This window comes from Hevea brasiliensis, chromosome 13 (assembly GCF_030052815.1).
Source record: "Hevea brasiliensis isolate MT/VB/25A 57/8 chromosome 13, ASM3005281v1, whole genome shotgun sequence".
Classification (NCBI taxonomy): domain Eukaryota; kingdom Viridiplantae; phylum Streptophyta; class Magnoliopsida; order Malpighiales; family Euphorbiaceae; genus Hevea; species Hevea brasiliensis.
The window spans coordinates 25,195,190-25,213,257 of NC_079505.1; the positions used below are offsets into that span (position 1 = coordinate 25,195,190).

At 30.7% G+C, this 18,068-nt stretch overlaps 1 protein-coding gene across 2 annotated transcripts; it reads left to right on the forward strand.

Annotated features, from left to right (window-relative positions):
* The first annotated feature begins 10,475 nt into the window (after positions 1-10,475).
* On the forward strand, positions 10,476-16,720 carry LOC110636075 (uncharacterized). Of its 2 annotated transcripts, none has more exons than XM_021785608.2 (5): positions 10,476-10,680; positions 11,072-11,283; positions 13,943-14,173; positions 15,465-15,613; positions 16,298-16,720. In XM_021785608.2, the coding sequence occupies exons 1-5, from the start codon at positions 10,579-10,581 to the stop codon at positions 16,486-16,488; spliced, it is 885 nt and encodes a 294-aa protein (XP_021641300.2). In that variant the 5' UTR covers positions 10,476-10,578; the 3' UTR covers positions 16,489-16,720. The 2 variants fall into 2 exon arrangements, with proteins under 2 accessions (XP_021641300.2, XP_021641301.2); XM_021785609.2 differs by having other exon boundaries at positions 13,946-14,173.
* The last annotated feature ends 1,348 nt before the right edge of the window (positions 16,721-18,068 follow it).

An 18,068-nucleotide genomic window follows, 5' to 3' on the forward strand; every position in this document is an offset into this window, starting at 1 on the left:
AAGTCAGTATAAACAAAAAACAAAAATTAAAGAAATCGGCAGGTCAAGGATTAAATCGGTGTTACCGAAAAATTTGAAATACAATCCGAAAAGGGGTATTTTGGTCAATTGATACCTAGAGTGGACCTTTGACCTAAATTTTCATTAAAAATAAGTAGTATTAAAATTTGAAAATGTCATAAAAATAAGAAGTTTTATACATAATGTAATTCAAAGAAATTATGGGGACATAATTAAAATAACTATAAGTTTAATTATACTAATATTAACCTAAAGTGAGTGGCATATATTATATTCATAAATCTTAATTAGTGGAGCATTATGGACATATAAAAGCACTAAGTGGACAGATTTTATGAGGAAAACAATTCATTTTCTTTAATTCCACTTCCATGGCCGAATATGGGTCTCCATTTTTCCTCAATGAGAATTCATCATGCAAGCTTCAATCCTCCCCCAATTTCAACTTAAAACTCAAGGTTCCCTTCATCAAACTTTGTCTCTACACCATGGGAAAGATTTAGGCAGCAAGAAAAAGAAGAAATTGCAAGGTTTAGCAAGCTCCAAACAAAAGGTTAGTGCTAATTTCCTTATTTCCCTTAATTAAACTTTGTATTAAGGTTGAGACAAGTTGAATGGTTAAGAAAAATTGAGGAAATGGTTAAGTATTGGGAAGTTAAAAATTCAGCAGCCATGATAATGTAAGAAGTTTGGTTTATTTTTATGGGTAAATGATGGGTAGTAATGTTAATGAAGGTAATTATATGAATTAGGATATAATGGTATGTGGGTGTTTGAGATTTGATCATGGATTAGGGTTTGAATTGATTATAGGAGAATTGTTGAATTGTGGCAGCCTTGATGAGCTTGGATATGGATTAATTTATGTCTATAGTTGTTGAATAATGATGTTAATTAATGTGATCTAAGTGTTAGAATTTAATTGCAAATGTACATGTGAGGTTGACAATGTGAATTGGGGCTTTGAATAATGTTTGAAGACTTGGAAAATCGAGCTTGAAAGTGGCAGCTTTGAAGTCCTTAGGAGAGTGGTAATTCTAAGAATTTCAATGTGAATTATGGTTTTGATGGATAGTGGAAGTGTATGGTTAATTGCTAGTGAAAATTTATGTAATAGTTAATTGTTTATGTATGTATCATGGTTGACTTTGACTTTTGAAATTAAGGTTGTTTATTGTATTTTGAAGACTTGTATAAACTGCCCAAAATGATCATAATGAGATGTGATGAATGATTAATTAATGTGATGAATCCAGAATTTAGGTTTGGGAATTAAAGGATTAGGGAGTTGAATGTGTATGGTTTGTGTAATTGAAGAATTTTATGAGGACAGTATGCTTGTGGAGCTATAACCCTAACATGTGATCCCAATTGGTATGAGGCCAATTGGAGGTAAAATTACACATATAATGAACCAACTTTCATGTAGAAGCCTTACTAAAAATTTGTCCAGAAAGTGACTCAAAAAGTGACCTAATCTGGATTTGGTAGTGTGTAAAACCTAAAATCTGACTATATGAATAGTAATCACGTAATTAGCCATAACTCCCTGTAGACAAGTCCAAATGACCTGAAATTTATACCGATGGAAAGCTTAGATATAGGGCTACAACTTTGGTGAATATCACAGAACCCAAAAATGTCATTTACTAAGTCAAATTACTTGCACAAGTTGAGGTATCAAAACTGTCCAGAACCATTGCAACCCAGAATTTGACCATATGAACAGTAGTCACTCATTTGACCATAACTCACTCAAAACAGGTCCAAATAACCTAAAATTTATATCAATGGAAATATTGGACATAGAGCTATAACTCTTATGAAAACACTAAAGCCCAGAAATAACTAGAACCAAGTCAAATTGCTTGCCCAAATTAGGGTACTAAATCTGCCAGAATTAAATTTGACCTAAAAATGACCTAAAATTGCATTGAAAATGCAATCTATCCAGCTTTAGTAAATTGACCATATCTTGGTCTATATAACTCAGAATGACATGAAATCAGTGACAAAAATTCAATAAGACATAGACCTGTAAATTTACTTCTTTGACCAGAATTTAAAAACCAAGAGAAAAAGGACATTTAGCTAGATCAATCTAACATACCAAAACTGAAAAATTGACAATACTATACAATAAAGCCTAGAAATGAAATTGGCAACATATGCCAACATGTGAGGAATGAAAAATGGAACATATTAGTGACATTAAAACCAATTCACCTAGTGTGTATAAAAAGTCAACATTTGTGATTGACTAGTGATGTGAATAGTAACGGAATGACATGATAAAACATCTGAATGTGTGCATAGGACATTAGTCCTCATCCTCAGAGAGAGGAAATCTGTTTTGAGTACAATAGTACTTTTGAACATTTGATATGATACAATGACATAATGAATGTATAAGGAATGCAATAATTATGCAATTGTGAGTTAGAAATTTGTGTTCCTACTAGGAACAGAATCAGTTGTGATAAATTATGATTGAGCTTATAATTAAATAATAATATTTTAATACATATTAACGTTTGATAATACTTATGTGCCCATGTATTATCTAGACATGTGTGTCAGATTGGATAGGTTGGCATGCCAATAGGGTAATGTTTGAGCAGTATTGCATAGTGCTTTATGCATAAGGCTTTATGCCTAGGGTTTTATGCCTGTATTACTGAGGCTTGTATAGTGATTATCTAATTATCTGTCTGATGGCTTTTTAGCCATAATAATTGTATTTGTTACCATGGCCTCTTTGCCATATTGATTGCATACGTGGTCGACGTACTAAGTTTACACGTCCCATGGTATGACGGCCTGAGACACTGCGGTGTCCAGTGCTATCACCCGTTATCTAATTTAGTCAGCCTGTCATAGATTACTTGGGCAGTGTAATTGATTGAAATAAATTTAAGAATATTAGCAATTAAAAACATTAGAAAGAATTGAACGTAATGAGAAAAAGGATTAGTAATAGAAACACAATTGAATATTATTACTGTAAAGTTGTAAACTCGACATTTCCGAAGGGGTACAAATTAGCATATAAGATGGTTAATACTAGAAACATTCCAGTAAATCAAATTGATTATTGAATATTTAAATTATGCTCTATCATTTCTTTATTTGTATATATTATTTCTTGTTATACTATTGCACTACTAAGCAGAAATACTTAGCGCGATGGAATTGTTTCCTTGCGCAGGTATTTCGATTGAGATTTTTGGAGTCCAGATCTGCAGAAGTGTCAGAAGAGTACAAGGTTGTCACCTCCTTAGCAATGCATGTAGATAGGGCTCACATTAAGCATACTATGTATTTTGTATATTTTAATTATTTCTTATGTTGTAATTCAAATTAAGAAATTGTATTGAATATGTATATGATGTAATCAATTTGCATAATATGTAGACAATGAATTTTTGCAGTTAGTTTCAAATTATGTACATTAATGAGATTGAGCATTTTGATATATGAACTGAGTTTGAATATGAATGAATTTCAGATTGAGAATAGTGAGAATACATGATATTGAGTTGAGATTATATTGAGCAAAGTTGAATTGTAAAAATATATTAGAATTGTTCTTTTATGGGCTAGAAAAACTGTTCTGTGAATTTTTAATCGGCACTCTGCCAAATTTTTGGAAAATAAAATGTTTGGAATACCACATTAGTTAGACTTTAATAAACAACGTTAGTGCCTAAACCATACTTAGAAATTTTTAAATAAATACATTAAGAACTGAAGTGAAATAAGATAAGATCGGGTGCTCCAGCACTCCGTGTGACACGCCTTTCTCCACTACACTGTAGACGGGTGAGGGGTGTTACACCCACTAACGCTAAACTTTTATTCTTTTCTTGTGTAAACACAACAGCCACCGCACAGACAGTTGACAGACAAACTTTTGCCATTTTATCTTCCTCGAACAAGAGTAAGGTGGTCGAACACAACAACTCAAGTCTCAGATCTCGGAACGCAATAGCTTTAGTCTCAGATCTTAGACAAGAGAAGGGTCGAACGTAGTAGATTTGATCGGACAAGGGAAAATCGGGTTTATTCCATTTTCAATTGACAAAGGATTTATTTTTGCTTTTTTATTTTGTTTTTCTTTCATGGGATTTGCTTGTTTGATTTCTTTTATGGATTTATTCCATTTTCAACTAGACTTTTATTCCATTTTTTCACTTTTTTGTTCTGCTTTTATGTGAAATAAATAGAAGAATTCTATGTTTTGCTCAATGAAAACATGTTTAGGTAAATTCTTCACCATGTGAGAATTCTGATCAATACATCACTGTCATTTACAATAATAATTGGTACCAATTCTTGACTTAAACACAGTTGAAGATTGATTGATTCTTCTAATCTATTGACCATCTTGTTTTGCTATATTTCTCTATATTTGATTGTTACATTATTAGAATTTAGAAGTTTTACTTGAAAAATAAAATTTGGATTGGTAAGCGAGATATTTGCTTCTTTCAAATCACTTTACACCTACCATAATTCCTGTGGACTAATCAATTACCTAAGGTCCTATCACCACAGTTTCCTATCATTGATGAACTATGAAACCCTGCAACTGCAATAGCAAAAAAAGTATAAATAATGTTCATATGCTAATTTATTTGCTTCTGGCTTGGAAAAATAAATATTAATGAGTTGTAAGGTAAGCAGCCTTACCTGTTGACTTGGTTAAAAAATATATATATTTGTCACTTTGATGGCTTAGATTGAATTTTACTTGCTAGGAGAGAACCAGGTGGACAAAGAAAATATAGGCTGAAAAGTCCATTAGAACAATTGTCGCACACACATATTCAAATCTTATGGTGTATAGAATGCTAAAACTACCATATATAATTAAATTCTATTCAATGGGCCATCCTTCTTTGTATTTAATTTCTAATTCTCCTTTTTTTTAATTAGTTGAAAAATGTGTTCCACTTCTTGTGCACTCAATTGCTCATAGGCTATTTCACTTCACGTTCAATCATTGTGACAATTACCAAAGGAATCCCAAAACTGGATCATAAGCTTCTAACATGATGCTTAAATTTGACAACTTGACACCTAATTTGAAAATTCTTTATTACTGCCCTTTTAAATTATTAAGATAAGACTATTAAAATTAAGATGCTTTATTTCGTGGCCTCAATTCATAAGCTAAATCATGAGCCTTCTTACATTTATCAATAAATTTTGTTGTTTGGAATAGAATATCAATATCTTAGATCAAAATGCCCTTGAGATGGTTTGCCAAGTTCTTTGTAAATATTTTAGATGGTTTGATCCTTTAATGGAGATAGATGCATACAACATAAAAATTTCCCAAGTTATTGACTAATAGATTGTCAATTTCACCTCTGTTGCACTCCAGCCTTAGGTATAATAGGACCATTATCTTGCATGTTGGCATGACTTATTTTGTCTTTTAGTTTTTTTTAATAATAATAAATAATTAAATTAATTTGAATTTTATTTTTATTACCAATAATAACTTATTAATTTAATTATTGAGTTTTATTTTGATTACCAATAATTTCTTTTTCTTTCAATAAATTAAATTAACATGGATTTTAATTGATGGTCTATCTTAAATTAGGCATCTAATTTGGGATGGATTCAATTGAGACCCCTGTAATTTAATTTATCAATTTTGATTTAATTTATCAATTTAATTATTGAATGTTATTTTAATTAGCAACAAATTCCTTTTTTTTCCTATTATATATATCATTTTCAATAAATTAACATATATATCTTTTCCTATTATATATATCTTTTCCTTTCAATAAATTAAATATATATAAATTAAATTGATGGTCTATGTATTTTTAATGGTGAGCATTTCTATTCTATATATCATTTCATTTCATTTTTACATAAATAACATGTGAAGTTTTTTTAGAAGATTGTCAAACAACTCCAACTCAAATGCAATTGACATAACTTCTCTTATTGATCAAGCTTGTTCTATTGCTTTTCTTTCTACTCAAGATTCATTTACAAGCCTAACCATGGATGATGTTACTACAAATATTGATGAGGCAAATTAGAACAAAGAAAAAGATATCATTAAGGCAAATGAAGAGGAGGAAAATCCATTTGCTGCAAAGAAGAGGAAGCGAACATCTAAGGCATCGGTTGAGTTTAAAGAAGTTAATCTTCTTGATAGAACAGTGAAAGTAGGGTTCATTCACTGCAAACACCAACTTGGAGTTAGCAAGACTAGTGCCACAACACACTTTCTTAGACATATAAAGATTTGTCCAAAAAGGAAAGTGAATTTGAAAGGTCAACAACAACTTAGTATCACTACAACACTAGTTGAGATGGAAAGTGTGACTTCTATGCAGAATTTTAAATATGATCATGCTAAGATAAGAGAAGTCCTTGCCCATATGACTCTTGTTCATGAGTTGTCATTTCTTTTTACAAAGTATGAGCTTTTCAATTTGTTGATGAGAACTGCAACTTCGCATTATCAAAAGATTACTTGTGCAACTGTAAGAAAGGATTGTTTCTCTGCTTATGATATTGAGAAAAAGAAAATTAAATGCTAAGATAAGAGAAGTCCTTGCCCATATGATTCTTGTTCATGAGTTGCCATTTCTTTTTACAAAGTATGAGCTTTTCAATTTGTTGATGAGAACTGCAACTCCATATTATTAAAAGATTACTCGTGCAACTGTAAGAAATGATTGTTTCTCTGCTTATGATATTCAGAAAAAGAAAATTAAATGCTAAGATAAGAGAAGTCCTTGCCCATATGATTCTTGCTCATGAGTTGCCATTTCTTTTTACAAAGTATGAGCTTTTCAATTTGTTGATGAGAACTGCAACTCCATATTATCAAAAGATTACTCGTGCAACTGTAAGAAATGATTGTTTCTCTGCTTATGATATTGAGAAAAAGAAAATGAAAGACTTGCTAAAGCATGTTGACAAAGTTAGTGTGACCATAGATTTATGGAAGTCAGGTCAGCAACTTTCATACATGGTTGTTGCTGCACACTTTGTGGACTCCAACTGGAATTTGCAAAAGCGTACTTTGAACTTCTGTGATGTTCCACCACCTCATACAGGAGTTGTTATGTGTGATGTGCTGCAAAAATGCTTAGTTGAATAGGGAAGTGAAGATAAGGCATAGACTGTTTTTATTGATAACGTTGCCTATAGAAAGATGCTGCTATTAAAATGTTGAAGGATAATCTTGTTACAAGAATAGTCTTGCACTTAATGGTAAGTTGTTTCATATGAGGTGTTATGCACATATCTTAAATTTATTGGTGCAAGATGTGTTGTCTGAGATTGAAGATATAGTTTTCAATATGTGTGAAAGTGTAAAGCATCTTACAAAAGCTGAGTCTCATCGTTTGATTTTTAGTGAAATTGAAAAGCAATTGAAATTGCCTTCAAAGAAGCTTATTTTGGATTGTGGCACAAGGTGCAATGCAACATATTGCATGCTATCTGTTGCGTTAGAGTTTAAGGATGCCTTCCCTCGATATCAGCAAAAAGATCCAACTTTACACTTTCTTGCCTAGTGGGGAAGATTGAGAAAAAGTGAAGAAAGTTTGCTCTTTTCTTGAAGAATTCAATGAAGTTACTAAAGTAATTTTAGATATTGAATATCCAACTTCAAACTTATTCCTTGTTAAACTTTATAATATAAAGAAATTGTTAAATAAAACGTATGAGAATGTGGGCTACATGTAAGCCATGGTTAGCAAGATGAAAAAGAAATTTAATAAGTATTGTTGTGATTGTAATTTATTAATCTATAGCAACTGTATTGGACCCAAGGAACAAGATGAAATTGGTAGAGTGGTGTTTTCCAGAGATTTATTCTACATCTGATGCTATTGAGCAAATGACTATTGTTCAAGAGACTTTGTGCATGCTTTATAATGAGTATGTTGAAGCTCATAAAACAAAAAATGTTGACACAGAAATTAGTGGTGTTGAAAACCAAATAGAAGGATTTAGTTGTAATGTTAGTGGGAAAGGAAAAGTTAGAGGGAGAGCACAATTTTATAGTTATATAAAGAATGTTGATAATCTAATTGAGCAAGTGAAGTTTGAATTAGCTGTGTATTTGGAAGATAGTGTTCATATTTGCGAAGATGATGAAAAATTTGATGCATTAGAATGGTGAAAGATGAATAACATGAAATACAGGATATTATCAAAAATGGCACGTGACATACTATCAATTCCCATTACAACTGTAGCTTTAGAATTAGCTTTTAGTATTGGAGGTAGAGTTATTGATCCGCATAGAGCAGCCTTAGGGGCAGAAACTATTCAAGTTTTAACTTGTGGATCTGATTGGTTACGAGTTTTCTGAGGGATAAAAAGCAAAAGAAATGTAAGTACAATAATATATTACACTTTAGTCTTCAATAAGACATGGTAGCATACAATTAACTTTTATAATTTATTTGTTATTGTGAAAGGGCAAGGAGGAAATTCAAGAGATTATACTACCTTAGTGATTTGAAATATTTTTGCATTCAATTTTCAGGTATTATTTGTTATATTTTTCTTTTGAATTTTAATTTTTATTTTGCTAATTTACTATTATGATATTTTATTTTGATATTGCTAGTATTGATGTTTTGTGTGGTAAATCTTGAAGGTTGCATGGATGCAAAAATCACTTCAAATTCAAGCTTTAGGCAAGACCTATCTAATCATTTTAGTGATTTAATTCTAGGATTTGTTATTCTATTGAACTGTTTTTTAATTTTATTTAAATTATGGTGGTGTTGTAATTTGTGTTATTTTCAAATTAGTTGTAATGTGTTGTATCTTTTTTTTTTCTTGTTATTTTGTATTATTAATGACTATGGACTCACATTGTAATTTATTTTGAAAATAATTGTGATTTAAAAGAGGCATTATAAATGTCGAGCTCAAGCTCAAGCTTACCGAGCTTGCTTATCGAACATGAGTTCGAGCTTGAACTTACCGAGCTTGACACGAGCTCGAACTCGAGCTTGACAAACGAACTTAAAATGAGTCGAGTTCGAATCGAATTCAATTTAACATATTTCAAACGAAGCATATATTCATGAATCAAGCCTGAACAAGTCAAAGCTCAGCTCATCTTGGCTCGATTACACCCATAATTATTATTATTATTATTATTATTATTATTATTATTATTATTATTATTATTATTATTATTATTATAAAGAATGACATGTGGCAAATAATATTTTGACATAAATAAATTTACAAAAAAATAATATAAATAATTTTTAAATATTGCATTTAGTCACAAAATGTTTTAACTTTTAAAAATCAAATTTAAAGAAAATAATAATTTAAATTATAAATATTAAGGTAGTAATATAAATAATAATGATAATTAAAAGGGAAATAAAAAAATTAAATAATAATTAATATAAAAGAGAGTTATTTATTAAGAATGTTACGTGGTAAGCTTTTCAAGAAAAGTGATACATAACATTCTCTTGAGAATACATTTCTCTTTATATATATATATATATATATATATATATATATATATATATATATATATATATATATATATATATATATATATTTTAAATAATTTTACATATAAATATATTAAATTATTTTATAATTCTTAATTATAAGTGTACTATTATAATATATATGCTTAATTCATAATTATATTTTTATATAGAAATTACATAATAAATAAATAACTAAAAGGTATATTATATAATATATTTATACTAACATATCATAAGATTATATATATATCTTATAGCTAAAAATTATATGATTTATAAATAATTAAAAGATATTTTATATGATATTTTTGTATTAATATCTCACTTTAAAATTTAAATGCTAATTTAAGTATATTTTTATAGAAATAATTGTGTAAAATTATTTCAAGAGTCCAGAAATAAATTAAAAAAATCGAGAATTGTATCAAAATAACAAAGAATCAAATCAAAATTATATTGAAATTTCGATTTGATTTTAATTCCTAGGTAGATTTCAAACTAGAATCATAACCACACATTCCAAGTCATGAAGTCAAAATATAAGGGCTATATTATTTTCAAAAATAAAGGGATAAAAGTATTAATTTTGATATAACTCAAGGATTAAAAAATAATTTATCTTAATTTTAATTCAATTAAATTCTCATATTTTAATATTTGAATAATTTAATAAATTTTATTTAATTCGAATTCAAACCAATCCATTGCGCACCTTAATCCTAACCGTTTCATCCGATCCGTTTAGCAGTTGGTAGCCTTTGTTAAACCAAGCTGGTGGGGCCAGGGCCGGTAGAACGAAACGTTTCTTTTTAGAAAAGATCCGAAACGTTATTACCAAAGGTTCCTCTCTCAAATTTACACATCATTGTATCCACGTGGCCTGCAAGTATTGGCAGAAGCCTGTATTAGTTAAGCTCATATATAATTCATCAATTTTATTTTTTTGGAGAAGACAACGGAAGGCGCAGAAACAACACTCTCAAATCTCATTCTCTTCGTCTTTCTACAGAGCGCTTTGTTTGATCTTTCTGTAATAATGGCTCAACAAACCGATACGGTGTCATCTAGCTCTAATCAATCTTCTTCTTCTACTACTACTCAAAGTTCTCCTCTCGACCCCCTCAACAAGCAACCCCAGGTTTTTCCATTTTTTCAATTCCAATTTCAATCTCCCTCTTGTTTTTTTTGTTTGTTTTCTTAAATGTTTTTCTGTTTTGCTAAGTGTTAAGATCATTTTTCTTTCTTTTTAGTTGGAAAATTTATTTTGATAGGTCAAGGGTTGAGAAAATTTGTTAGGGTTTCTTTTTCCTTTTCAATTTATTGTAATTTTTATAAGGTTATTTGGCTTAATGATAATGAAATGGTTTTGATTTGATATGAAAAAGCTTTAATATTATATGCAATTAAAGGTTTTTTTTTTTATATAAATTTTGATGTGCATGTAGTTTGGTTAATGAAATTGTTGCTGGTTTTTGTTACTGTTCTCTTTTTATTTATTTATTTATTATTTTTTGGTGTTTTTCTCTCAGGTGCCTCCATTCTCTGGCTTCCCAGCATATGGTGATTTTCAGATGTATCCTATAGTTTACCCTGCGCTAGTTCCAGGGTTAACTCATTTGCAAAATCAGGAACAGATGAATCGTGGGGCGGGCATTTATGCAGTGCCAGTTCCACCATTTATGGGGCCAATTGCTGGACTTCCATCAAGTACTCTTATTCCTCTTACTTATAATATACCCACGTAAGTATCTGTTGTACATGGACTAAGGTTATTATTAGTAGCTCCTGACTTGGCTAATGCATGTCTATATAGTATTATGAACATACACACATTGGAGAATTTATTCATTATTTGATTTTGTACTTCATGCAACTTATGAGGAATTTTATTTGTCATCTGTCATTTATCACATTTGCTATAAACTGAAACTTCTATTAAGTACTGTATCTGTCATGCGTGACCCTTTTATAAAAATGTTTTTTCTGTCCTTCATTAGGATATGTAAAAATGCATCAGATGTGAATTTGTCTTGTATGTTCCTTTCAACAGCATTTTCAATGTTTGATTCTTTGCTTTTATGTTTAAACTCCCGCTGGGAAAGCAATTTTTATTCTTTGTTACATAACAAATTTGCTGTTTTGCCCCATCTAACTCTAATCTATAGCTTCTAGTTCCTGATTCCTGATTTTACTTTTATGACCTTCTAGGATGCTGTTCTCTTGTTTCTACCTGCTATTTTACTTTTGGTTGCAAGCATAGCAGTCTGCCTTATGTACCTGTTTCATTACCTTTTTGTGTTGTTTGTGTCTTCGCATTTGTTTACGGTTGTTCTAGCCTTTACTTTATTCTCAAATCCATGTGTCTTTGTTCCTTAACATATGGAATTTGCCTAATTTCCGTGCCCTTGATTTTATTATATGAGGGAAGAGAAACTTCTTCAGGACTACCATATTTTTTACTTTAGAGAATCTGTTCTTACTTCTGAGTTTTGACTTCTGCTTGTAATTATTGAATTTTTTTTCCAAGGCCACTCTATCATTGAAGGATATTATTCAAGGTTAGTTTCATTACTATATTTGAAAGAGGGAAGAGCACAAGCTTAGATAAACAACTAGAATTTCTTACCCAAAATAACTATTAACTACAAAGCAAAATAGCAGAAGGAACAGAAAATAGATTATAGGGCTGTTTGCAGAGTAGTTAGGCACTATGAACAGTAAATAAAGGTTTAAGATTTAGATCTGAACTTCCTTACTCCTTGGGCATCATACAATCCAAAAGCAACAATTGTAGGAAATTTTATTGTTGAAAGCTCACTAATAACCATTACAAGCATCTATATTGATAGAATCAAATTAATTCTAAACCTTTAAGATGATGGACTCCAAAAATTGTTATCCAAGAAAATTGAAAGGATTAATGCAATTATAAACCTTAAGGCCGCAGAATATAAAATTAAGACTCCCAAAAACATGCAGCTATCCTATACAACTGGAAATTACAAAAAACTCTGAACTCTGAAGACTGCAGAGTTAAAATATTGGACCAGTTGCTAATTTGTTTGGATAGTCATATAATAAGACCCCTAAAGGAATAAAATTTATTGTATGATACCCCAAATAAAGCCTACATTGAATCTGAGTGATTACTCTAACTTTCTTTGGTCTTTAATGTTAGGGAAATTTATTTTTTAGTCCCTAGGTTATGCCATAATTAACACTTGAGTCCTTCATTTTTCAGAAATCGATGATTTGGTCACTAATATTTTACTCCGTCAACAAATAAATAAGTCCATTTTAAAATGAGTTTTCCGTTATTTCAGCAATAAAAGATGAAAATTCCCCTTTTATAGCCTAAACATCTCTCCTCTGGTCATCACCATTTTAAACTCTTTCACATTCCCTAATGAAAAGCCATCTCCGCTATCAAATCACTTTCCTTTCTCCTCCGTCCTCTCAATACCAGATCCAATTCATCCCCTCCACTTTTTGCCCCTTTTTTGCCCTCTTCAATTTCAACTCTTTTACCCCTCCCCAAACCCATATTAACCTCCTTCCCCCTTTACCTCTTGATGATAACTGGAGGACAAGGCCGAGTGGTGGGTGCAAGCGTTGATGTACCTATGCAAGTGGGTGCAATTGCGTCGCCAGGAGCGGTTGGCTAGACTTTGTTGCTAGCTGGGATATTAGGTTTGTTGAGCATTTTCAGGTTTCCTTTCTCATTTTATTTTTGTGTTATTTTCTTTTGTAGTTGTTTTGCATTTGAAACTTTGCCTATGTGAGCTTAGCTAAGTATTGCGCATCCCAAGCCCAGAGAAAGGAGGGTCAATTGGATGGAGTTTTGGTAGGGAGAGAGCAAAATGAGAGAGAGATGGGAGAGTGTGAGAGAGACAAGAGAGGAGGGGAGAAAGACTGGGTTAAGGTTAGTATAGGAATAAAAAATTTCTCTCATTTGACATGTTTGACTAATGGAATATACTTAAAAAAAAAATGAACAGAATGACTAAGATGTTTGACGGAACCGAACTTTAGGGAATAAATCAACTATTTCTGAAAAATGAGGGACTCAAATGCTAATTATTGCTTAACCCAGGGACTAAAAAATAAATTTTCCATAATCTTATTTTGCCTGAAGCTCTTGTTGTCTGCATCAGAAAGAAATACCAGCGCATAACAAAACCATGTGACATATTGAGTATTATGGCTGATTATAAGTTCGATACACTTGCTAATTCAGCATAGATAAAATTTTGATGATAAGTGATGATTGAAAACTGTGAAAAATGATGATATATCTGCATAGCAAAATTTGTTACATGATGGGATACTTTTTAAGAAATTATGTGATGAAATACTAAGTAAATTAATAAGTTGTCATTTTCTTGCCATTTCTTTGACAGCAGGTCAGGTCCTGATACTGGGGCAGCCAATGATCAGGGGCAAGGGGGACAGCAGCCACAACAGCAGCAGGCTGCACCCCAAAGACAAGTTGTTGTGAGGAGATTTCAAATTGCATTTCAGCTTGATTTGTTATTAATACTTAAGCTGGCAGCTGTAATCTTTTTGTTCAACCAAGATGGATCAAGAACAAGACTTGTTGTGCTTGTGTTCTTTGCTTCACTTGTCTATTTGTAAGTATATTGCTATTAAAATTGATTTAACTTATGCATTGTACACAATATTTACGGGTTAATCAGGTTCTGATTGAATGTATAGGATGAGTTTCTAAAAGAAAAATATAATCGAGATTTCATCTGTAATTGTTTTTATATATTTTTACCATTATCATCAATAAACAAAAGAAACTTATTGCAAGGCAGTTGAAGGATTTAAATGATTACTTATAACAAATTGTTTCCAAAATAGTAAACTTGGCTTCTTCTATTTAAATATTAGTATTTTCCAATTTTGCAGTAACCAATTACTTGAAAATAGATCTCTATCTCACATCTAATTGCATTTAATTTGAAATTGGAACATGTTAAAAAATAAAGTTACTTGTAGCTGCACCTTGGCTTTACACGTGCAAAAAAAAAAAAAAAAAAAAAAAAAGGAGAAATAGTGGGTGGGGATGGGAGGGAGGGGAGGGCAATTAGTTAAGTTGGACCTAAGATATGATACTGTATCAAATGTCTATCCATAAAACTAAGATATAATGCTATATCAAATGTCTATCCATAAAACTAAATCGTTTACTTGATGCTGTATTTGGCAAATGGATGCTATCTTTATATGCATCATGGTCACTCATTGAACCATCTGGTCCTTTATTGTGAGTAAAAGCTCTTCAATGTTTGACCTAAGCTTGTTTTGGGGATAAGTAGGTTTGTGCAGACAATTTGGGAAATTAGTTTAGTGCTTGGGGCCTCTTTTTTTTTTTTTTTAAGATAAGGAAGGAGGTGAGATAGGCAATTCTTTATCGAGAGAAGCTCAATTATAAAAATACTCACTTTGTAATTTCTGAGGTTTTTCTTTAGATAGATTTGCAAGTAGATGCTCTAATGTGCATGGACTGTAAACCCATTGGTCCCCTTTCAGCAAATTCCATTTATTCAGAAAAGGAAAAAAAAAAAGAAAAAAAAAGTTCAGATGATGATAAAAGAAGGGAGAGCAATGCTACAAACAGAATATGTATATAAGGGCTACGTCGTTCAGCAACAGGAAAAGACGCATAATAGAATTTAAACAAAGAACTTTGTAAGTAAAAGAATTAGAGGTGGAAGAGTTTTTATTTTAAATCAAAATTAATTAAAGAAACAATTTCACAAGAATGATCACTTATAGTGCATTTATAAGTGTGTGTTTTTCTGTCTCTTTACTTATTCCAACTGCATTGACTATATTAAATCAACTGTTGAAGCTCCAATTTTGTACTTTGTCCTTGTTTGTATGAATGGATGCTGACTTTCTAGATTGTTGCAGGTATCAAACTGGAGCTCTCACACCATTAGTACAATGGCTCTCACAAAGCATGAGAAGAGCAGCCCAACCTCCCCGTCCTCCCAGGCCAGTTGCAAGGGCTGAAAATGCTGCTGTTGCTGCAAGGCAGAATGAGAATGTTGGTTTAGCAGGTGCTTTGTATTCCCTGGATGTATATTAAATGCTGTTTTGGTGTCTTGCCTTTTTCTCCTTTTATCCATATCATAAGGATGTGATAAAGTTTATACTAATTGTCAATTGTCACCTACCACAATCCTTCTCTATAATTTTGTTTTGGGACAAAGTGGTGAAGAATGATTTAGCGGCATCAGATTCTTTAGAAATGTCAAAGCGTATTTGGGGAAAATTGGTATATATGGGTTGGAAAGAAGACATGAACTAGAGAAACAAGTTAAGAGGGTTTCACTATACCTTGATTGTGTTTATGTTATACTTGTGTTAGCATGTTTAGGACGAGATAATTATATCATATGACAATCTGACACATTAGCCTAGATCACCATGTATTTGACAGAGTTAACTAATTTTAGAAGGAATTATTATTTATTACTTCTTAAATATTTGATCAGATGGTTTTTACTGGAGAAAGCTAATTGAATTTGTGAGGTTTGCCCAATAATGTTGTGTACTTTCAATTCTCTTTTTTTTTTTATATTTCTGACAGTAATTAGTCTGTATTTTCCTGAAGCTATAGTCCTAGACTGAGTGAAATGAAGGAAACATGTCTATATAATCAACTTCCACTAGTTTAGAATTAAAGATTAATTTAGTTGATCATAATTTCTGATGATTACTGTATGTGACAACTGCTGCAGAGGGTCAAGCTGGGGCTGATAATGAAAATCGACCAGCAGAGGATGGTAACCAGGCTGTAGAGAATGAGAATGTAGCAGAACCTGGTGGCGGAGATGGTGGCAACCACTGGTGGGGAATTGTCAAGGAGATTCAAATGATTGTCTTTGGGTTCATCACTTCTCTTCTTCCAGGCTTTCACAACGCAGATTAGATCATAATTTAGTATGCAAACCAACCTTTGGAACAGTGGTATAGAAGCTGGAAAAGCTTGTTTCCTATCTTTTTTGATTTCCGAAATGATGTAGAGTGCCCCTCCTCCCCCAGCTTATTTGTAGTTAGACTCGCATGTTATGTTGCTTTTATTTTAGACCATGTTTGGATCGTTTAGAAAATAGAGTAGAAATGAAAGATCCAAGTATGCTTATACTGTTTTGTTTCCAGAATTTTCATGCGTTTGAGAAATTTCAGTATCGAAATGTATATTGGTGACAGAGCATTAAAATCTTTGAAGGCCTATTAAATTTCTGATTGCTTTTTATAAAATTCTTTAAATTTATTAAAATATCGCTCAATGGGCAATCAACTGTTTAAATTTGTCATATAATTCTAAATTTAATTAAAGTTTCTTCATTAATCCATGTATTTTTCAATTCATGTATTTTGTTTCATCAAATTTTTCTGGTGATAAAAGATTTTAATTTCAATTAAGTATTATTTTTAGTCTTTTTATTTCGGTGATAGTAACTTAGTTAGTTCTTATATTTTAAAGAACACATCAGTTAATTTTTCTCATAAGTCTCTCTTTACATCCAAACCCTTCTAATTAGGGGTGAGAGTTATTTGGTTTGAATCGAATAAATCAAATTAAATCGTCTTAATTTAATAATTTAGTTTGATTTTTAAAGTAATTTAGTTTGGTTAGGTTTTAAATTTCAAAAATTTCAATTATTTTAGTTTTGTTAGGTTTTGAAGGGAAAAAAATCGGTTGAGCAGAACTGAATTGAATTATTTTATTGATTTTCAAATTACTTTATTTTTATAGGAAATTTATATATTATATGAATTATTATATATATAAATTGTTTAATTTTATTGATTAATGGTTATTATGTTCAAATCAAGGTTAAAATCAAACAAAATAACTTAAAAATTAAGTCTAAATGAAAAAATTAATTAAAATCTAAAAATCGATCATTTTGAATCGAACCAAACCAAATTAGGATGGTTCAGTTCTATTCGGTTTTTTATATATTTTGGTTCGGTTCGATTTCTAATATATAATAATTTGATTAATTCGATTTTATTGGTTTAATTCAATTCAGTTCGGTTTGAACCGAATGCTCAGCCCTACTTCCAATCTCATTTTCTCTTTATTTTTCATCTTTTGATAGAATTTGATATAAGCTATATGCGTAAAAATGTTTCTCAATTTTCTTAGATCTCCAAGTAATAATGACGTTAGTCCAAGAAAATTATTTCCCAATAAAAAAAATGATGTCTAATAGTTGAATGAAAATACTTGAAAATTTTTTTAAAAATGTAAATTCTTATTTAAGAGTGCTTAATATAAGGTTAACGAAGAGGTAATTTTTACTCTTATAATTTTTAACCTCATATTAATATTACTAAAATACTTAAAGAGATTGATTAGTTTTTCTCTTTATTAATATTTATATCTTTTTGAGGGGTTAAATATTAATATGGGGGACTAGGATAATAATTACCCTTTAAAGATTAAAACTTATAAGGGTAACATTTAATCCTTAATTTTTTAACTTTTTACTAAACATA